This window comes from Lactuca serriola, chromosome 1, assembly GCF_051521515.1.
Source record: "Lactuca serriola cultivar US96UC23 chromosome 1, Lser_US96UC23_V15, whole genome shotgun sequence".
NCBI lineage: Eukaryota > Viridiplantae > Streptophyta > Magnoliopsida > Asterales > Asteraceae > Lactuca > Lactuca serriola.
In genome coordinates this window covers 75,500,289-75,524,754 of record NC_136408.1, presented here as the reverse complement: position 1 = coordinate 75,524,754, position 24,466 = coordinate 75,500,289, and the positions used below count along the sequence as shown (strand labels likewise).

Genomic DNA, 24,466 nt, shown 5'->3' with positions numbered 1-24,466 from the left:
GCTGAACTGTTGCTGCTAATCCCTTTGACCGCTACCCGACCACTGACTCCGAACTGCTGCTCCACTAGCTCCCCGAGCTACCAATGCCAACACATTACTTAGTCCAACTGACCTTCAAAGGTCAACCAAGTCAACCCCTGCCAAAGTCAAAGTCCTGGTTAAAGTCAACCTTCCAGGTCAACCCTACTCGCCGAGTCCACTTACTGACTCGCCGAGTTCTTATGCTCAAGTCCTTCCAATCGCGACTTGACTCGCCGAGTTAGCCCCTGACTCGCCGAGTCTACAGATTCCTGAATCCTGTCCTGACCAACTCACTGAGTCCTTGCTCGACTCGTTGACTCGAGTCTTAACTCGAAGGTTTTGGGACTACGCGACCTGACTCGCCGAGTCTAAGAACAGACTCGCTGAGCACAAGGCAATCTTCATCCAACTCGCCGAGTTGTTCATCCAACTCGCCAAGTTCATGCCCATCTTCATCTGACTCGACGAGCTGTTCATCACACTCGTCGAGTTCCTCCTCACCTTCAAGCCACTCGTCGAGTCCACTCAAAGGACTCGCCGAGTCCATTCGGTTCCACAACATGTAGGGGACTTTCGAGTCATGCAGGGACTCCAAATCGTAGATCTACTCTTACCAAGCCTATCCCCCACGAAAAGTTGCAAACTTTACGTGTGAAGATGGAGATCTAAGCAAAATACACCATGAACTAGGGTTTGAGACCAAAGGCTCCAAAAATCCACTCAATGGCTGATACTTTATGGGATTCTAAACCAAAACAAGCATGGATCTGAGGTAGCAACCTCAGATCTGGACCTCAAGCTCGAGATTAAACTTAGACATGGCTTAAAAGCCCCAAAACTCATAACCAAAGAAGATCTAAAGGAGAGGAACGACTTAATACCTTCAAATGCTCAGAAATGTTCCCCAAACTTCGGATCCAAGGCCACTCCTTGATGCTTCAAAGATTCCCACTTCTTCTTCTTCCTTAAAACCACTCAAAATGGCTAAAATCTTGAATGAACACAATAGAGGCTTAGGGTGCGGCGTTCTGGGTGTGAGAGACAGTAAAGGAGCCCTAGGAAGAAGAATGAGGCGATTAAATAGGCTCCAAGCCCCGGATTTAGGATTTTCCTCGCACAGACCAGACTCGCCGAGTCACCTTGGCCGACTCGCCGAGTCGGTCACTTACTCCTCGACTTAGATCCCGCTCGGACTCGCCGAGTTCCTCCTTGGACTCGCCGAGTCCCCCTTAAATCTAGGGTTTCCTTTACTTTTTGGGCTTTCAAGACTTTGGGTGTTACAGTGAGAATGAACTACTCATGTTTGAATATAACAATGTAATATAACTGAAACGAAATATAGACAGAGACGAGCATAAGTAATCAGTTGAATTTGGTGTAAAAACAAAATATTGGCCATGTAAGGATTCAAAGACGCATTAAAAATTGGACTCTTGGATTTCATAATCATATTATTTTCATGTATGACCAAAATTGTTGGAAACTTATTTGAATTCATGTTTCGTTTTTAGCGGAAGACCACCACCGATGCTTTTGGTTTCTTGTTTCGATTTAGTAACCAACACCAACAATTTTACTGTTTTTTTTCTTGAACTCCTCATAGATCAAAATGCATATGATTTTAGGTGTATATGTGTACACCATTAGATCGTCCGGTATGCCCAATACGAAGGTCTCAGTGGTCTAGCTGGCCACGAACCACGATTGTGAACACCATCTCGGTGCCTCGTCGTGGATCGTGGTTGTGGTGGTTCGTGGTTAAGAGAATGGAGGACCATGACCGGTGCCTCTCTTTCCCATCCTTCATTTTCTCCCTCTCTCTCCGTTCGTGGTCATCACCAGTACACCGACAACGGTTTGTGTTTGATGATGGTCCTCGTGGTTCCCTTGTTTGTCGTCGTCTTTATAGTGGATGGTCTTATGTGTGGGTGTGTTTAATAGTGATTTATGTGTATGTGTGTATGTGTGTTTGTGTGTTAATCATGTGTTCTTTGGCTAAACAATAATACTTATTAGGCATGTAATCATATGGGTTCTTTGTGTGGGTGGTAATGCAACACCTCATGTTCACATTTTGAATCCTATGAAAACTCAGAGAATTCCTATGAAAAATTAAATTTGATGCCAATACTTAGAAATTACGGATCAAAGTAATTCAAAATTGATAAAAGCAATGCAAGTAGAATAATATGACAGTTGATTTTAGCTGCAAAATAACATGTTCATTTGCATACCATGTACAGACCGAATAAAATCGCCATTAAATACACAAATCTACATCTTATGGAGATGAAAGTGGGTTGAGGGATATAATTGTCTATTCATCAATTTTCCAGTGGATTAATAAAAAATTGCTGTGGAATTATATCATCTCCCTTGTCAAAATAATTGGAAAGTAAATTATATAATATAACCAAAATACCCTTAATTTTATGGGTTTTTACTATAACTTGCTATATTTTTAATAATAAATATAAAACTTTTATTAATTAAACTCTTACTCACTCAAACCTACGTGATATTTTGGAATGGGCACGGACGCGTGTGTAGGTGTAGGTGTATGGGTGAGGTGGGTAGAAATTTGCGTTGGTGTAGGCTTGTTGCGTAGGCATGTGTATATGAGTGTGGGTTAGGGTAGGAGTACGAAGGCGATGCATGTGCGGTGTAAGCTCTCTGGGTCAATGAGGGCAGGATAGGGTGTAGGGGTGGTCATGTATGTATGGGGCAGGTTGGTGTATGGATGGGTATGTGTGCGTATATATGTAAAGAAGAGGTGGTGTGGATGTCGATGTCGACATGAGCATGGAATTGTTTGTGTATGCATGTACTTATAGGTATGTATGAGTGTGTATATAAATATAGGTGTTGTTTTATGTTAGATGTATGAGATACGGGAGGGACAATAATGATATATTTTAATTTGATGAATCATAATTAAAATAAAAGGTAGTTAGAGATGATATTTTTGTTTTTTCTGTAAATAAATAAAAAATAGATTTTAAATTTTTTACATTTAGCTAAAGAATAACCAATCCATTAGGACACAAAATTTAATTGAATCTTAAGAATACAAATTTCTTTGATTTTGTCCACTAATCTCAAATTTTAATGATGCCTTTATGTATAAATGTTTAATATGAAGATATATTTCACATAAATGTTTAATATGAAGATATATTTCATAAGGATGTTCAGTTTTTTTTTTTCTTTTTCATTCGAGCCTTTTTAGTATGTTTACCGGTAATTGACGATCTTTTTTTTTTCCGAAAAAACTAACTTTTTTCGGAAAAAAAACCCGTTTATATTAGGCAAACTTTTTCATTTGGCCAAACTTTTTGTTCTTGCTCATAATTTGTATGTTTTGTTTCCATTGTAGTTTATGGTGTTATCCTTGGTTATCAACATTAAATTTGAAGTTTTTTTGGAATAAAATGAAGGCTATGATGTCTAATTATTATTTTTATGGCAAGATGCATATCAAAATGCATTTGTAGGATGCTTAAAGATTGTTGCGGATGAAAAGCAACGATTCATTTGACATGATATCTTAGATTGCTTTAATAATCAAAGGGGATTATCGCTCTTCTAACTAGTGGCAGAGCCAGACCCAAAGCAAAGGGGTATCCTAATTTTTTTTTTCTGGGGTATCACCATAAGGACTGAGAATGGGGTGGGTTGGGTCAGTTTGACCTAAAACCGAACCCAAAATCAACAGCCTCGGTTTTGAAACTTTTAAAACTGAACCGAACCCAAACCCATCAGTTCGATGTTTTGGTTTTTAGTTTGTACTTGGGTTTTCCGATTTGGTTTTCATTTTAAGCCCAAACATTAATCGAATCCTTAGCTAACTTCAAATCTTTTTATTTAAACATGAAGTTGAAGTATTTTTTGATACTTGAATCGATGTGAGACTTAAAGTATATATCAAATGAAGCATGGGGATAACAAGTTTAATATAATAGATGAAAATAATTGAGTTTACATGTGTTTGACGTTATAGGATATAATAGCTGAGCAAATAAAAGAATAGAATGGCTGAAAAAATAAAAGAAATTTAAACATAGGATTCATAAGGAGAAAGAATTGATCTAGAAACCTTTATTTCAATAAATCAGCACCTTAAGTGAAGAGATGCGTGTGTGTGTATATATATATATATATATATATATATATATATATATATATATATATATATATATATATATATATATATATATATATATATATATATATATATATATATATATATAATACCGAGACTTAATTTCTCAATAAATAACCAATAGATTAGTTGTTTGTTTGTGCATATGAATGAAAGGGATATATATATAAACACTACATAAAACGAATTTTTTTCTAGAAAAATTACAATACCAATTTTTTTTTTTTTGAAGAAACTTATGTCTTCAAATTAACGGGTGCCAAATCATTTGTAATATGATTCCATCCAATATAGCAAATGCATGTCTCGAAATTAACATAGATCAAACCATGTGTGATATAAGTTTATCCAAGTTAGTAGACTTATAACCTTGGACTTCCAAATTAACAAGCCAAATAATATATGAAGTAAACATTTATTTTCTTTCATCAAAAACATCATAAATAAAACCATAAACAATAACATAAGAATTATGAATCCCAACAAAAAAAAAAAGTTTGTCAATCACTTATGCAAGGTTTTTTTTTTTTTTTTTTTTTTTTTTTTTTTTTTTAAATTTAAAAATGTATGGCTTTTTTGAGCAAAAAAGTTATGTTTTTTTTGGAAAAAGTGATCATTTAACTGGTAAACCTGTTAAAATAACCTATATATATATATATATATATATATATATATATATATATATATATATATATATATATATATATATATATTTGAAAGTTTTATTTAATTAATAATAAAGGAGTTTTAGGCTTAAAAAAATCTAAATATATACTGCTTTTTATAATATTAACTTAAAAAAAGATTATTATATTAATTCTAACTTCTAAGTGAACACCTATTATATCGGACAAATAGTCATCGTTGCTTTAGTAACCAACTGATACTAGCATCCCGAATTCCCGATGCTGGATGCTCTCGTATCAAAAAATGATATATACTATTACATTTATGCTAAAACTTGTGATTTTAGACACTTTAATTCTAGCTGAAGTGGAGCTAGTTGGCTATAGCAACAACTCCCCTAAAAAGTACAAGCACTTCACATAATATCATTCTTATATCAACCAAAACTAACCCACCAAATACATTTTGCGATATATATGTACGTGCATGCATGTTTATCTTCATAGAAGCCTTTCGCAAACAACATTACTCAACTCACTTCTTATTTTGTTAAAAACCCTCAAAATGGATTCAAGTCGTTCAAGCAAAGAAAGTGGTGATATTGCAATTCCAGTGAGGGAGGTTACCTCCTCCAAGTCCGTGAAGGGTGCACCACCTATTGTGGCGGCAACCACCGTGAGACTTGGCCAACAACCACCGGTTGGAGGGTGGAAAAGAGGTGTTGGCATTATTGATCTAATTTTAAGGATATGTGCGATTACTGCTACTTTAGCTGCAGCTGCGGTTATGGGCACCACGAGCCAAAACCTCCAGTTTTTCACTCGGTTTTTTCAGTTCCAAGCTAGCTATGATGATTTTCCCACATTTACGTATGTTATACATTTCTTGATACACCCATAAAACATTATTTTACAAAGACCATGGTATATATCTGACTTCTAACATATTTATAATTTGTAATGTGAACGTTTATACAGGTTTTTCTTGGTAGGAAATGTGATAACTTGTGTATACCTACTCCTTTCCTTGCCTTTATCGATCGTTTGTATCATTCGCCCACATATCGTAGGAGCTAGGATGTTGCTCCTTCTTTTCGACACGGTATGTCCAATTTTTTATCTAATGAAAATAAATTAACCAGCCTTTTTAATTGGTTTGTTCATTCAACATGAATAATTTATAACAATAATTGGTTTTTGAAATTGATATAATGTAATAATGTGATTAAATAGTACATAAAATATGATTTGTTCTTCAGCTAGCATTAGCTTTGACTATGGCGGCTGCATCGGCGGCTGCCGCCATCGTGTACTTGGCACACAACGGAAACCCCAACACCAATTGGCCGGCGCTTTGTCAGCAATTCAATGAGTTCTGTCCACGTGTTAGTGGGGCAGTGGTGGGTTCCTTTCTAGCGACGGCGATTTTGGTGGCATTGATAGTGCTATCCGCCGCTGCTCTCCGGAGGAACTAATTACAAAATGGAAATCGCGTCAACACTTTCACAGATAAATTGTAATTGTGTTCTTTTCATGTTTTGGTACTGTGGGTGGGGTTTGGTACAGGGGTAATTGTGTCATTGCACATGTGTTCCATTGTACATTAGTGTTTGTGACTTTTGACTTTGTTCGATTGATAATGAAATTGGCAAGTTTTATATTTGGTTTATTAAATTTGGTATTTTGTTTATTATAATTGTTTTTTATAATGTCTAACATAATTTTTTTGTCATTATCCAACTCTTTAGGCTATAAAAATGGTATTGGAATAGACTAAATATAAAAAATAGTTGCAGTATATGTATAATCACATTAAAAACCGCTTATGATATCATTCGTTATTTTAATTATCTATTATCTAATTATTATGATAACTATCTCACCTTGATGTCTCCGTCTAATTCGATATTTTGATTGAATGTTAGGTATGTATTAGACATTGAATTATTCAAAATAATAAAAACTGAAAAATAAATATCGAAAAAGATATTTAAATAACAATAATATTCAAAAATTTATAATTGCTTTCTTCTGATTCGATGATGGTGGAAATTAATAGGTGGGAGTGGGGCCTTGTATTTAAGATCACAAAAAAATAAAAATAAATAAATAAATAAATAAAATTAAAAATTAAAAACGTACACGGCGTTTACGCCATCACAGGTTTTACCTAATTAAAAAGTCTTCTCTGATTCCAATACTCTTCTACTCTGATACTATCTACTTCATCTCTCCAGTGGGAATTCACTAATCTTGCAGTGAGTGGAGAACTTATTCATAGATCGGGTAGATATGGGGGTAGTGAAGGCGGCGATTGGTGATGGGGTGTTGACTTTCATGTGGGTTTTCTGTGCTTCCACCCTTGGTGCTACTACTTCCGTCATCGCCGCTGCCATCGGGATCCAAGGGATGGCGTCTCTTTTGATCACAATCTCCCTCGTATTCATTCTCTTGCTCATCTTCGGTGTTATTGGCGATGCGTTAGGTGGAGCTAGCTTCAATCCCACCGGTACTGCCACCTTCTATGCTGCCGGTCTCGGCCGCGATTCTCTCATCTCCGCCGCCGTCCGATTTCCTGCTCAGGTACTTCCGTTAACTTAATTCGTGTAATTATTGTTTAACGAAAATAGGGTTTCAATTCTTAAATCAAAATCATATACGTACAGTTATGCCCAAAATTGATCCGTTTAGGCGTTCTGATCATATTCATTACGAATTAATCGTTTTTTTTTTTAAGTCAATTAGTTGATTCTGAACTGACTAATTGCGATTAAAGCTCAATAATCAGATTTGTTATAGAAATCAGGTTGACTTTTGGTCAAAATACATAAAAGAAACGATCTTTGACTTTCCAAGTCAAGATTCAGAATCTAGCATGAATCTAGAATACATATGTGATGAATCAGGCTTTAGGTGCTGTTGGTGGTGCTATGGCGATTGTTGAAGTAATGCCATTGGAGCACAAACACAAGCTCGGTGGACCTTCTCTGAAAGTTGACATGCACACGGGTGCCATTGCTGAGGGGGTGTTGACTTTCTTTACAAGTATTTTGGTCCTATGTATCATTCTCAAAGGTCCCAAAAGTCCACTCATAAAGAATTTTCTGCTTTCCACATCAATCGTCACTATGGTCGTTGCCGGTGCCAAGTACACTGGTCCTTCAATGAATCCCGCCAATGTAAGTTTTCTATAAACCCGTATTTTATGTGTGAAGTCCTTGATTTTATGTGTCACATTTGTCAAATTCTTGATTTTTTGTGTCAGATTTGTCAAATCCTTGATTTTCCTATGTCAAGTCCTTGTATTGTAAGATATAAAGTCCTTGATCCTTGATTTTCTGTGTCAGATATGTCAAGTCCTTGATCCTTGTTTTCTGAGTCAGATATGCCAAGTCCTTGATCCTTGTTTTCTGTGTGAGATATGTCAAGTCCTTGATTTAAGATGAAACTGTGTCTACCTGATAATTGTGAAACTTAATTTTTTGTGCAGGCGTTTGGGTGGGCATATGTGAATAAGCGACATGATACATGGGAACATTTTTATGTTTATTGGATTTGTCCATTTGTAGGTGCGATATTTGCTGGTTGGGTTTTCCGATTGTTCTTTCCACATCAATCGAAGACGAAGGTGAAGACAAAATCGAAAAAGGCTTGAAACCGAGTTCAAGATTTGTTCCTAATATGTTTTCTTATTGGTAGCTAATTGATGTTCAAGAATTAGACTTCATTTTTAATGGGGATATTTGGATTTGATGATAACCTTTATTTTAGCGTACTATGCTTTGTATTAAATTGGTAGATGCCATTAAGAAGTTCAAGAAACGAATTAAGGAATTAGACATGTAAGTCATTGACTTGAACACATCTTTAAAAAGTGAATGTAGACTTGTTTCTTTTTCTTCTTGATTTAGTTTGTGTAGATAAGGTATTGTTTGGACAAATGGCATTAGAAAATATTTAACAAAATGATGTTACATTTGTGGGGGTAGAAAAACAATTAATGAGGATAAATTTCAAGAGAGAGTTTACATGACATGGACATAAGGTGTGTTCATGTACACACATTATTTTTAGAGTTTTCTTATATAGACTACAGTATTTTTTTTGCGTACAATTTTGTTGTGAGTTGGGATACATTATGTATGATATTAAACAAATAAAATATGAATAATAGTGAAATCACATATTAAAAAATATTGGTGAGGAATAATAGAAAATAGAAACATGTTAAAAGGATGTTTGAAGTTGATGAAGAACAATATACATAATATCATGATCATAATATGATGAATGATTGATTTGTAAATGATTGTGTAAAAGTCCCCTTATAGATTTTTCTATAATATGAACTTGTGGAGAACAATTGTAAGAACTTATCTAATATTTTTGAAATTACGCTAGAACTTAAATACTATTGTCAACCCAACTCAATAACCAAACATTTAAAATCATAAATATTTTAAGATTTATGTAGATAACAAATTTAATGGGAAAGTATTTAGTTATATAACTTTCTTTACTAATATGTTCTTTATGTAATGGGAAAATAACTCTCGAATTAATTAATTCTGAAGTTTGTTTTCATTTGGTTCCTTTTTTTTTGTACCCAATATATCATTGAACTTATTATTTGTGTCCACCATAACCCTTTTGACATGTGATAACTGGTCGAAAGAGTTATGGTGAACACAAACAACAAGTTCGTTGGTATATTGGGTACATAAAAAAAGGACCAAATGAGAACAAACTCAACAATTGATTACCATCCTGTGTCATTTTCTCCAAAAAGTTAAATGAAATTAAAACTGCAAAAGTATCAAAGACTACAACCTTCTTAGGCCATAACGTACATGAAGAGCGTTTCGGAGAGGTAGCTTCGTCAAAACATGGTTTATGATATGCCTACTGTGGTTAACTGTCAACAACTCTCTGCAAAAGGATATGACTGTGTATGAGAGGTATATTTATTATCATAAATGCTTACCTCAAGGTATATTATGGTGATGTGTCTACAAAAGCTGTATTATCTTGTACATATTGATGTTGTATCTTATCCCATGAATTCGATCTTAAACCCAAGTAAACTAAAAAAATCATAACACTTGTGATTATACTCGTTTGTAGACTTGTTCAGAATCCATGATACGATAAATCATTTGATTAGAAATGTAAATGTAGTTATGAAATGCATCTGCTCAATCAAGATTCCTCTAATAAATATCCAAGTGCATTACAAAGTTGTACATGTATGAATAATGTTCTTTCGTGGGTTATGTTTTGAAGAGAAACAAAAATGAATCTCATAAAATCATTAATATGAGCAGGAGAGGACGTGGGATTTTCTGTAAATGAGTAAAGGGAAGTGACTCACGAGGGTAACCAACTGTTGAGTTTGTTCTCATTTGGTCACTTTCCTTTTTTTTTTGTACCTAATATATATCATCGACCTTGTTGTTTGCATTCACCATAACCCTTTGATCGGCTATCCATCAAGAAAAATGTTGAGGATCTAGCCATCCATCTGATGTCGTCGGAAGGGTTGCCATCGACGGAAGGGCTGCTTCGTTGTGGTGGTTATCGTGGGAAGGCTTCGGAGATGTGGAGACCTGATATTGCGGGGGACGTCTACGTCGAGGGACCAAAGGGGAGACCAATGGGGTACCAAAGAGGAGGGATGCGGAGGGGCAAAATTACGTAAATAACCCCACTTCTCGGAGATATGGAGAGTCCGCGAAGGTCATAGATGACCCTCCGCGGAATGCATGTTTATTGCTGGAAAGAAAGTTTTTTGTGACTACATTTTGAAACTCCCCTAAAAAAATGTCTATTGTCGACATTTTCCCGAGGTGAAACAAGTTACTAGCCAATGTGTCAAACGAAAAAATCTAACCCACATTCATTCATGTGGTGCAGACATGGTATCCATATTGATTTTTTTTAATAACTAATATTTTTAATTTAATTATTATTACTATTTATTAATAAAAGTCATGATCATGAGTGAATCATTTACCAAATGATGCTTCCCCACACATCTTCAAAACCAAAATGATACATCCTAGTTACCTACGATCTTGATTTGTTGCAATTCATCTGGGTTAGGCTACTGGATGTGGACAACATATTATTGAGTTCACAGTAGGTTTTTTTTATTGTTTCAAAATTTCAATGTGAATTTACTATTTGATTGTTGTTCATGTGTTTGATTATTTGATTGTTGTTTGTGAATTGTTGTTTATTTTAGAAATCAAAATCAAGAGCGTCTTTAAAAATAATTTGATGTTTGTTGCTTATACGATTCGATCCGATCTGAACCTACAACTAGTATTTTTTTATCGGTTTTATTTAAATAGTGAACTATGTGGTTTTACGTTTTAAACTCACCACTGATCTTTGCTTTCATTTTCCGGAGTGTTGGAGTTTTGATTCATAGTAATTGAATGTGGAGTTGATTGAGTTGTATGTAATAAGATGAGAGAAATAGTTAAAAAGTGACCGTTTAAATCGATGAAAGTCCGTTTCCCCCGTTGTCACCGTAACGCCTTGTAACATAACGACAAAAAACACCACACAAGGGCGGTGTAGCAGGCGTTACAACAACGAGTGGTCTTACCAATGGAATTTGATTTTAATTTCATCTTCTTCATCTTCGTCAATCAACTTGAACATCCAATGATTCATTAGTGTTTTATCCTTCTGTGCCCCTAAATATATCGAAATCTATATTTTGATTTATGTTTTTTAGGTAATTGTTCGAAGATCTTGGTTTTGGTTACATATTGGAGGTGATGATTTTATTTTATTGGTTAAAAACATATTTCGGTGAACAGACATTCACCATATCTAGGTTTATGGTTCGAAGATAAAGCAGACAAAGAATCAACTGATCGAGTTTTCTTGGCTTATAGACGTGGGTTTAGTGGGTTGAAGATGGCTTTCATTTATCTTTTGGCTAATAGATCCACAATAGAGGAAGATGAGGAATGAACATTTTCTAGATCTAGGTTTTAGGATGTCACTTGAATTTGTTGAAGGGTTTTTTTTTTTTTTTTTCTCTCTCTTTTTTTTTTTTTAATTTTTAATTTTGTTTATCCGAAAAACCTCCACCTGATTGGATTTTGATTAACTATGTTTATTTTTTATTTTTTATTTCTAGGTTTGTGTTAATAATGTTCATCAGATTAACATTCTTTGTGTTTATTTATAGGTTATAAATAATAACTTAAAAAAAAAAATTAAAGGAAATCCGTGTGTGCACCATGTCAGGCCAGGCAAACAAAGTTGAATCAAAATGGCTTAGACCGCTCACATCAATACAATAAAATTTTAATTTCAAAGTGTATCCCATTGATCATAAACAACTAATTTATAAATTTTAAAATATATCTGAAATTATATATATATATATATATATATATATATATATATATATATATATATATATATATATATATATATATATATATATATCGCATTATGGATAAATTTATTTCGCCATTTTACTTATTATAATTATTTGTTATGGATGTGTTTTTTAAACTACACATTTGTGATCATTGTAGAGAAAGCAACATAAACAATATAAAAGACAAGTGGCATTGCAACTCATCTTGTAAAATAATATGAGTATTAATAACATGGCACCTCCATGTCATTTGTAAGATATCTTTGAAAGACCGTTGTAGGTGCTCTTATATGACACACCATGTAGATAGATTACCTCGTGGATGAAGCTGGATCACAACGACTTACATGACATGTTATCTAGATAAACCACTTCCAATAGTTATATGGTGACAAATTAAAGATAAAGGTTTAATTTTCTCTATTTTGATGTTCAGATACTAAATAGTAAAAAAGCCAAGACCTTGATGCCAAAAAAAATGACGTATGCAATCTGCCAAATCAATTTATATCCTTATTAAATTATGAAGTAAAATAAAATAGTATATAAGCGCAACAAAATGTAACATATTTTTATTATTTTTCGATCTTAAATTTCTTTCATTGTACTTCTTGGCATACAAAAACAAGACATCACACTCACACCTACGGGTGATCAAATATTACAATTTAGTTTTATTTTTTGTCATGAACAGCCGACCGAAAAATCAAATTTTAAAATGTTTAAAATAGGATTTTGAAACCATAAGTTCTAATCAATACGAAACTTATGTTTTTTATGCATGATTCAACAAAAAGAAATAGCAACTATATCGTCAAAATGCCAATCATTTTTCGGTTTAGAACCATCAAAAAACACATTTATTTTTAAATTTTCATAAGTTCCACCAAGTTGTTGATATAATCGCATTAAGACCAATTTACGGACCACTGATAAACGAGAAGAAGCAACCATCTGATCCAAATCGTATACCAAAGATAAAAGTGAAATACATGTCACACCATTGCTACAGTTTAGAAAACATGACTTTCGCTGCTTCACAATCCACGAAAACTTAATTTACTTCTTCTACATAATCCCCACAAATTGGAAAGAGCAAACAAGACACATCAATACCACGGGCTAGAAAATTATCTTTAGTTGGTAGATAACTCAAAAGAAGTCTCCATTGTTGTAACACCTTGTCTCAAATCGTTTCATAATTCGTGGTTGTGACCCGAAGATCAGTTATCTTGAGGCTTTGGGCCTAGGAGGAAAGAGAGATATATACCCCTTTGGATGTGGATAATGTAGATTAGGTGATCCGAGAGTTCGGTTTGTGTTTTGGAGCCCAAAGGTATAACCATAAAATGATAGTTTGGGCCTTTTATGAATTTTGGATTTAAGTTTGAAAAGTTTTAAGGAAAAGGAGAGTTGATAGGATTATATAGCTTCTTATTACCTTTTCGTGGATATAAAGAACGTCGAAATCGGAGTTTGAACGAAAAAGTTATGGTTATTTGAAGTTACAAGGATTTTGGGTTAAACCGAGTAAGTTGGGCGTACAGGGAGTACGTTGAGCGTACGAGGCTCAGACGATCGTGATGGACCACCCACGTACGTTGGGCATACAATCTGTACGTTGGGCGTACGCCAAACAGACCAAAACCCTAGTTTTGGATCTTGGACACTATTTAAACACCTTAACTTCTTGGGAACACTTCTTATCTTCAACCTCCATCATCTCTAACCCTAAATACCTACCTTATCCTCCATTTGTGAAATCCTTGAGTTTTTTTTGGGCGCTTTGAAGTGTTCTTGGTGCATCTGGAGAAGAATGAGCTCTTTGGAGAGGTGTTGGTTGCCTTAGAGGGAATGTAGTTGATCAGGCTACGTCCGCTCCTTGATACAACTAAGAACAGTCCTGGATTAACCGAAAAACTAGCATTATCTTGTTTGGTTCGGTGTTAGGTTCTTGTTCCTAATACAAGCAAGGGTGTTTTATTGTTATGTTTTACTTGTTTTGTTCAGAGTTGTGTTAGTCCCTCTTTTGGTTTATAGTTACATATCAATGTGTGGTTAGATATGCTAGTTCACTATAAACAGAGCTCTGATACCAACCTGTCACACCCCTGAACCAGATGGCGGAAACGTCCGAGGGCTATTGTGACTTAATTGAATACCATCACAATGATTATACATGAATCATAACATCTTTCATCACCATGCATTGAAATATTACAACCGATATTGTTTACATTCAGTACATTGTTTTAAAACATTACATTTCCAAAACATAAACCGTTCGATACTATTTAAACAAAACATCATGACATCATTGGATACATTTTCTTCGATTTACCTGTTACCTGAGAATACAAGTATTTTGGAAAAAACGTCAACATATGAAATGTTGGTGAGTTCATAAGTAATGTTTGAAAAGAAATGATTTGTATAACTTTGAAAACCACTAGAAAATCCGATATTTTCTGAAAAGAGTATTGTATATAAGAAAAAGTGTGAAGATCCGTAAGTATGCTTGTTGATTTTTGTAAACGTGAATAATTGTTAGACTTTGTATACATCACATAGGTGAAAGTGTTGAATTTCCCCAGGAAAACCTGATGTTTTCCTAATACATCAAATTACGTGTCTTATTTATTGTTATACCGATACGACATTTGTTTTCGATAATTCCAGGTGACATTGGATTAATTATGGGTTGTGAGTCGTTATAATCACGCATTAATGAAAATGACTAGTTTACAACTACCAAATACAAACGATCCCTTAGGCGTCGTCCGTACTACTCACTTAATCCAACCACTCTGACTTCTCATAGCCCCACAACTGAGGAGAAAAGAGGGTACGAAGCCCTTGTTATTTCCATAAGTCGTTCAAGGCTATCGTGAATGCGAAAGGCACTTGGCCCGACTCACATTTGACTTCTCGACTTTGCTAGCAGTACCAGTGGTCCCTTGGGGCCCAACAGCAAAATAAAGCTATTGAAAGTCCTTTTACACGAAATTAGGTCATAGAAGACCCAATAACATGTAAGCACGTTCCCTTCGGGCCTAAAGATCATGTCATTGGGCTAGCTGGGCCCAACAAGCACGATTTGAAACTTTCAAGCCCAAAGATTAAATATTAACTTGTCGTAAATTTTCGCATGTGTATTGAAGTACTATTGTTTATTGATTTTTGATTCGTTATTGATTCGAGACCGAATCAATTCGTTTGGTAACGATATTGGTGTTGAAAGTGTATTTGCTATTACGTTTCGCCGGTAGCCGTGGTAATCGTATTTTATCTTAAGGGATTTATTGTTTTACACCTTAGAGTTTACCTTTTTATGCCCCTTCTTGGATAAAATTTACACTTTTAACCCTTTATATAAAAGAATTTCCATTTTAGTCCTTAAACCATTTTTCTTGACACTTTAGTATCAAAACTTGTTGAAAAGACATTTTCAGCCCAAATTTACTTGATAAACAGATTAAGTCCTTCAAAAATGAAATTTTCTCAGTTGAAACCCCCATTTTCGCAACTTTTACAGTTTTGGCCCTAAATGGAAAATTTTAGCATTTTTGATCCTTTTTGAATTTAAAAAGCAGTTTTAACCTTTGAAATGGTTTTAATACACTTATAGTCCCCTGTTTTACAGAAAATTGCATTTCCAGCCCTTCAATTTCCGAAATCTCACAATTTGGGGCTTATTGGGCCGAAAAGCCCATTTTAGCCCATTATGCTCAAAATTCACATTTTTAGCCCTTTAAAAGTGTTGATATTCAGAAAATTTGTATTAGAAACTGTTTGGACACTTTTCAACCTTCAGAAATTATCATTTGTCGTTTTGGGCCCCCTAGTTTTGTATTTTTGACAATTTGAGCCCAAAAATGGGTTTTAAGTCCAAAAATGTTCATTCTAACCAACTAAACTATTTTTCTAGACTTGATTAGTGTGAAATGGTATAAGTTATGTTTATTTCATTCCTCATATTGTAGATCTCGGTTTTTAGGTTCTTTTGGCTAACATATTCATCACAAATCACATAAGATCATACATATAAGCATAAAAATCACACAAGGCATACATTTACTCATAGATCTACACATTTGCTTGTATTCTCCCCCACAAAAATTTATAAAAACCGAAAAAGAGGGGGTATGAAGCTCACCTTGGGTGTGGTTTTGGTTTTGGAAGAAAAATGAGAAGAAAATTCGGCCTTAGCAACCCTCCTTGGAAGATCTCAAACTTAGATGCTTCTAAGGTGCTAAATCATAAGTTTGAATGGATTAAGAGGTGATTATTGAATGGAATGAAATAACTAGCTTATGGATCTAACATCAACTTACCTTAGATGATGATTTTTGTGTAAGAATCCCCTTGAATACTTCTTAGATCTCGAAAATATGGAGGAGATATGAGAGAGTTTTCTTGAGAGAATGGAGAGTGAAATGTAGGTGTGTGTGTGTGTGTGTTTGGATTCGGCCGAGAGAAGAAAGAGAAGGGAGAAGAGAGAGGATTGATAAGATGGTTGCATGGAAGTATGAGTGTTGCATGGAGATCCTTGATGTAAAAGTGAGGTGTCACCCAACAAAGTCAACTCTTCCTCTTTGTGGGCTTGGGCCGAGAATGGAGAGGGGAAAGAGGAGATTTTTGGGCTTTTTGCCCCTAAGCCCATACTATAGTTAAGTTAGATGATGTTTGACTCAATTAAATCAAAATATAATTTTTATGACCTATTAGGGCTAAATTAGGTTAATTATGGCCCAAAATGGTTCATATAATTAATTTATTTCATTCTAGGCCCAATATGGCCCAAAACATTGAAATAATTGGAAATGGGTCCAATTAGAGCCCATTTAAGAGTTCTAAGCCCAAGATAGTCAAATTGGAAGCTTATTGGTCCATTGGGCCCAATAAGGAAGTCATAGTCCAAAATGGACTTAAACAAGAACTTCTAGGGTTTCCAATTGCTTAATGACTACTTGAAATGCTTGCATGGGGTGTTTGATTGAAATTTTGTTGTCATAGAGTATGCATCATACATGCTCTTATATCTTTGATTCATAATTTGGTTTAAGTGTTGGTTACAAGGCACAAAAATTTCTAGTTGTGACACTTCAGCACAAAGCAGGACTGCCTCAACCCAATCCCCAATCAAACAACCATGTGCACATATAATAGCTAATCACATAACAGTCTATGGACAACAAACCAATCTAACAGATCAATAACATAGCAACATCCTATAACCAGGATACTGATCTAACCGATCACTAACATAGCATCATCCTATATACTAGGATTCCGACCTAAACCAGGTCGCTAAACATAACACCATCCTAACTACCAGGATGCATACCAATTGTAAGTCCCAAATTTCGCTTGATGTATCAATCAGATCTAATTGATGGTGCAGAATCCCAATCAATTGGATGTTACAAGATCAAAATATGAAGAAGGAGAAGAAGAAGAATAAGATGAATCTTGAATGATTTGATGATTAGAATGAAGTTCCTTACAAGATTCACACACACACACACACACTCTATTCCTCTCTCTTGTTTCTCTCTCTATAACACCTTGATTTTCACACACTTAGCACCCTTCCTAGCCGTACAGACTCTCACATGCACTCCTCACCCTTACATCTATTTATATGGAATATGGGCCGTGAACAGGTTCACGACCGTAAACACCCACTTGGGCCGTGAACACACAACTGCAAACACATATTACATGAACGAAAACCCAATTGGCTAGAAAAGTAAAATATAAACCATATTTTTGACCCAACAAATTTGAACTTTAAACCACTCACCTTTAATATCATTCCATCTTCTTGCTCATTGAAAATCAATGATTGTATAATACTGATTTTAAGATAATTATCACAAAAATGATTAGATTCTGTCAAAATCTACCGAATTTAAAATAAAAAGGAACACAATTTCGATGGTCAAAGGTGGGAGTCATCGTTGCTGGTGAATTGTCGCAATATCACGTGTAAGCGTAATAGTTTTAATTAAAGTTTAATGAAGTTTTATAAACTTTCATGGATACCCATTGAATCTTTTTCAATTATTATGATCTTAGAATTGAATGAAATTGCAGACCGTAAAACACAAAATGAACATTTAGGGACCATTAATATATAGATTAAAGGCAATATAAGTAATAAGCTAAAACGAACATTAATGGGAATGACTATAGGATGGGCATGGGCTTTCTTGCGGGAGCCGGAAACGCGTAATTTTCAAAGGTGCAGAGAATATTCCAATTTACATCGACACCCCCTAAAATTTCGGCACATGCGACGTTTAAGTAATGTGCACAAAAGTTTAAAACTTTACTCCACAATTCCAACCAATCCTCTTGCCACACTCATTTGCTTCATACGTATTCTCAACCTCTATCATTCCTCCAATCATTGTCCATAAAGAATGTTGTATGGCTGCGTACGTTATTTGTTTGGTCATTTTTAATAAAATATATATTATAGAATAAATTACTGAAATTGTCTGAATCTAGTCCCAATTTCTGAAATCATTTCAACGTCATTCGTATGTTTTTATTTCGTTACATATATAGTTCATATGACTAACATCCTTTTAAATAAACCGTTAGGTACATAAAAAATAACAATTTAGTGCATGATCCCTTATCATTATTGTTGAAGAACAAAGAACCCCAACTGTTGCTCATTACTCATCTCTACCGTCCTCATTACTCAATATATTTCCGTGAAGTTTAAATCTTTCGACAAATCAGAGAGACAAGTTTCTCATTTCAAAGATTTACGTTAATAGATAAATAAATTATTGAATTTATTATCATTGTGGTTTGAACATGTCTATCCAGATTCTAAATGTTTGGAGAGTTTTGACACTCCAAAATGTAAAGACCTAGGGTAGGGATGAGTTTTTTTTAATGAAAAACCGAATCAGAAACAAAACCGGTTGGAACCGAATAGTGGTATGTGGTTCAGTTTTCGGTTCTTAGTTTAAGGCTTATTTAGGTGTTGTTTGTTTTTTTCGAAACGAAAATGTCTGAAGTCTGCGAACTACCTCTGCAACCTAATGCAGCAGAAGAGGTGGACCAAACGGCTGCAGACTATAATAAAAAGTATGTTTGTTTGTTGAACATCTGCAGGCTGCTGCAAATATTAAAAAAATTTAGAATAAAGTGATTTAATAAACCGAAAATAGTTTTTTAATACCGAAAATTTAATAATTGTAGTCTTAAAACATTGAAATAAAATTCATACAACCAAATTAGTCTTACAATAACATTTTTAAATAAAATTCATACAACCAAACTTTAATAATTCTCATTCCATATTTTGCATCAATTGTTTGACAATTTTATCCTGTAGCTGGGTCATATATTCACGGTCCACTGCAGTACCATGTATTGGAATCTCATCTTCATCATTATCAACGATTGCATTGTTATTCCTAACCGAGACATTTGGTTCATTATATCGTGCAAAATACTCATCATGTAGTCTCTCTCTTCTTATAAAATTATGAAGTGTATAACATGCAAGAGTAATGTTTCGTTGTGTAACCAATGAGAATGGTGTCATCCTCTTCAATATAGGGAATCGTGTTTTCAAGACACCTAAAGCACGCTCAATGACATTCCAAAGTTTTGTGTGTGCATGGTTAATTTTTTATTTATTCGTTAACGTACGTCTTCAACGGAAATCTCCAAGCCAATACCTCACATTACGATACAGTGTCATAAAACCTCGAATGCTTGCATAGGCGACATCACAAAGATAATATTTATCTGTAAAAAAACAAAAAAAAATCATACATTTTTCAAACTAAGATAAAACTATTTAAATAACCATAAATTAACCTGATGGTGGAAATGAGAATGGTACATGTGGATTTGCTAATGCTTCTGATAAAATTATAGAATCATGTGTTATCGCTTCTTAACCGGCCACAACAAACGTAAACATCATGTTGAATTCATCCCAATACCTTTTGTTAACAATCATATTTTCCCCTACTTCTATATAAATCTCGTTTGTTTGCAGGGACAACAACATGTATTAAAGTGCCATCAAGTGCACCAACTGCTCCTTTAAACACTCGTTGTAGCCTCCTATTATGTCCCGGAATGTTTGGATTCAGATTAAAAGAAGTTGGTACTATAATGTCATGTGTGAAAAGCAACATTTTGTCCAACACTTCATGAAAAATATTATGAATTGTTTGCTTTGAGTGTTGAAATCTTCGCTTGATAATCACATATCGTTGGTTATGATCGATCATCATAAAAAACATAGTCATCTTTTCCTCAACTGATACATGTTTGCTATCCTTTAACGCGTAATTTACTCTAAAATGCGCACATAGTCGGACAAATGATTCACAAGACATGCGTAGTACTTCAACACATTGTAGAGGATTACGGTGAAGTAACTCTAACGTAAATTCATGTACCATCATTTCTGAATCGTTGCCCCGCACTCGTTTCACACCCCTCTTCCAAAAGTAGTGGACGTACAAGTACATTAGAATTATGAGAAGTAGTTTTTTGTCGTGATTCATTAGAAACCTATTAATCAACACAAGTACCAAATAACAAAACATAAAACTTAACTACCAAATAACATAAAATAAAACTCAAGTACCAAATAACGTAACATAATAACATAAAATAAGATTCAAGTACCAAATAACATAAAATAAAACTCAAGTACCAAATAACATAATATAAAATTCAAGTACCAAAATAACATAAAATTCAAATACCAAATACTGCAAATAACATTCAAGTACCAAATAACCAAAAAACACCAAATACTACAAATAACATTCAAGTACCAAATAACCAAAAAACATAACCACATAATTCCAACACATGCAATTCAAATATGTAAACTAAACGGACAATCTTTCCATCCTTCAATACTCCTAGACTTGTACTTGTCATCTCGATCCATCCTCTTAATATATGTGGATCATTGGGCAAATTTACCCACATCTCTCTTATATTCATGGTCCACTCCAAAAATATAGTAAGCAGCAAATCGTAGAGGGTCTACTGGGCCTAACTCGAGCAACTCTAGTTTCTCTAAACATTAGGGAATTGTTGGCCCTTGATTCAAATGTCGTAGAGCTTTTTGCATCTCTTGTGCTAAATCATCAATAGTAATAGAAGCTTTAAGTGAGGCACTAGAAGGCGGATCAAGTGAGGCACTAAGAGCTCGAGGTCTAGGAATTGAGGGTTTAACCCTTTTGTTGGGGTTACCAGAAGTTGAAGCAGTAGAAGGTGAATCAGCAGAAGGTGAAGCACAGAAGGTGGTTGCTGAGTAAAAGGCTCACTAGTATGATTGGAAACGTAATCATCCTCGTCCATGTTAATAGACGGGGTGTCCATAAGTTGTAGTGGTGCGACATGGAAAGAATATGATCCATGTCCCGATGGTGTTTGGGATGTGGCATAGCTGAGATTACCAGAGGCACTATTTCCATCAAAGAGTTCTGCACAAAGCTCTGGAAACAACAATGGGATGGTTTTCAAAGAAGCGGCTTTTAGATGTCCCTAAACCTAATCAATGTAACAAAAGTAGTATAAGAATAAATGACAACTATATAAACAAAATACACACACACACCTTATGGACACCCACTCCTCATTTGTTAAGTTAAAAGTATTTGTTTGAGAATTGTAAAAGTTGCCAGTTTGTTTTTCAAGTATAACCATCCTGTGTATTTGGCTTTAAGTTTGTCATAGATGTTTTTCAATTGTCTTTGAGTCAAATCCACACCATACTTCTCCTTAATGGATGTTCCTAACTTGTTCCATGAATGTTTGTGCAAACTTAAACAATTTCTATCCACAATTTGTACTTCTTCAATACAAGTGTGCAATAAGAATTTTATTTGTTCATTGGTCCATGTATGTTTATCTCCCATTGCTAATAACAAAAAAAAACATATGGAATACATGTTTTAGCAAACATAACCTTATAACAAAAAAATTCAACAACACAACTTATATTGATTAATTGTTGAATTTCAGCAACAACAAGAACCTAAATTGATGAATTTCAACAATAATCTATCACATTTGATTAAAAATTAAGCACATTTCAGCAAAAAAAAATAATGACATTTCAACACATTTAAGCAAAATTTATGATATTTCAGCATATATTTGTGACCTATCAGCAAGAAATTATCACTATTATAGTTGAAAAACAAACAACATACAACAACAACAACAATTCAAAAACATGTATGCAGCAAAAAAAACAAAATCAACAACAATTTATGATTCAACAAAATAATCTTCAACAAAGAAAAAAAACAAGAAACAACATAGAACAACATCAACGATTCAACAACATATATGCAGAAAAAAAAAACGAAATCAGCACCAATTTAGGATTAAACAACATAATCATCAACAAGGAAAACAAGGATTTGGTATATTCAATTGCCAATTTTCAGGAAGAATCGATTTTCAGCAACAAAAACAGAAAGAAAAAAAAATGCATATCTGATGAGATGACGTCGACTGTTGGATGACGAAGGAAGAAGCTCTGCGGCGGAAGTCACCGGTGATCAGGTGGCGACAATGATTTAGGGCGATGGCAGGTGGGGCTGCGAACTTGGAGGGGATGACGATGGGAAGAATTGATAGTCGATGGTCGATGGATAGAAGAAAAGATGGATACGACGTTTTTTTTGGAGTGAGTTTCTTTTTAGGTTTAGGTTTGACGATGTGGGAAGAGGTAAAACAAGTGCTTCCCTAAACAGCACACGAGCAGAGGTTTTCAGCTCTTAAGACTTTCGAAAAACAAACTACTGCGGGACAAAAAGTGTGGCGCGTGTGCTGCGCTGCATAACAATAAGTGTTTTGAAGAGGTTTTTTTTAATAAAAAACAAACACTACCTAAGTAGATGAGACTTTTCAAACCTTACCATGTGTAATTGTGTAAATATCAGAATATAATAAATCTGTGGCTCTTTATGTTTTTAGAATAAATAGTTGTTTATAAAATCTTCTAATATATTACCAGAGTTGTATCCTTGTGGCAACAGAAGACCGATTGATGTTCATTAATTTGTGGCGAATATGACGTCCGTCGGAGACGACTGATTGACAAGCTTTTATATCACGTCCGATGGAGAGAAATCACAAACGTTCATATATTCAGTTCCTCTCTCCTCCCACCATTTTCACCTGTAAGACTATCATAAACGAAGACAAAAACCTCTTGACAGGGGGTTTGATTTCTTGTTCTTCGTATTTATGGAAGTTGTTGAAATATAGATGCCTTTGAAGCAACTTTTAATGATGAATTGAATGAGTTTTGCTCCAGATCCAGCAAAATCCGACGACGCGAGATTTGATGGTCGCTAGATGAGATCTGGTAAAGGTGGCTACTATAACAAGATCTGGTAATGATTTAAGAAGATTGGAGGTAGACGAAAGTGGTTTTCGACGGTAAGAATGGAGAATAGGTGGATCTAGAGAGTGAACATGTGACAATCTTGTGCTTTGCAACAATGGTAGGTGGATGCAGATGAACTAACAGATCTGATGAGAGTGAAGAGACGTCGGTCTGGTGGTTCCGGTGGCATTATAATCGTTCCGGCGGTGGTTCTGGCGTCGTTACTTAGTTACGACGGTGGTCTGTGATGCCGACAGGTGGTTCCGACAGCTATCTGGTGGTCTAGATTTAGAGATAGAAAGTGTGTGAGGGCTTTTTTTTTAAAAAAAAATAATTAATCTTATTTAATATGATAGAATAAACTGTTAATTTGTAATACATAAAATGTGTGCTCAAAATTTGTTCTCATTTGTTTTCAAAATATAAATAATTTGAATATATATATATATATATATATATATATATATATATATATATATATATATATATATATATCTATATCTTGTGCTTTGCAACAGTGGTAGGTGGATGTAGATAAACTAACAGATCTGATGAGAGTGAAGAGACGTCGGTCTGGTGGTCCGGTGGCATTATAATCGTTCCGGCGGTGGTTCTGGCGTCGTTACTTAGTTACGACGGTGGTCTGTGATGCCGACAGGTGGTTCCGACAGCTATCTGGTGGTCTAGATTTAGAGATAGAAAGTGTGTGAGGGCTTTTTTTTTTAAAAAACAAATAAGAAAATAATTAATCTTATTTAATATGACAGAATAAACTGTTAATTTGTAATACATAAAATGTGTGCTCAAAATTTGTTCTCATTTGTTTTCAAAATATAAATAATTTG

General features: G+C 34.5%; 2 protein-coding genes across 2 annotated transcripts; both read left to right on the top strand.

Annotated features, from left to right (window-relative positions):
• Nucleotides 1–5,303: 5,303 nt before the first annotated feature.
• On the top strand, nt 5,304–6,483 carry LOC145069503 (casparian strip membrane protein 1-like). Its single transcript, XM_079016443.1, has 3 exons — nt 5,304–5,679; nt 5,788–5,911; nt 6,069–6,483. The coding sequence occupies exons 1-3, from the start codon at nt 5,375–5,377 to the stop codon at nt 6,282–6,284; spliced, it is 645 nt and encodes a 214-aa protein (XP_078872569.1). The 5' UTR covers nt 5,304–5,374; the 3' UTR covers nt 6,285–6,483.
• A 492-nt stretch (nt 6,484–6,975) lies between these two features.
• Nucleotides 6,976–8,715, top strand: LOC145092649 (aquaporin SIP1-1-like). The gene is made up of 3 exons (XM_079030614.1): nt 6,976–7,392; nt 7,716–7,988; nt 8,300–8,715. Exons 1-3 carry the CDS (start codon nt 7,102–7,104, stop codon nt 8,462–8,464), a joined length of 729 nt encoding a protein of 242 aa, XP_078886740.1. The 5' UTR covers nt 6,976–7,101; the 3' UTR covers nt 8,465–8,715.
• Nucleotides 8,716–24,466: the final 15,751 nt, after the last annotated feature.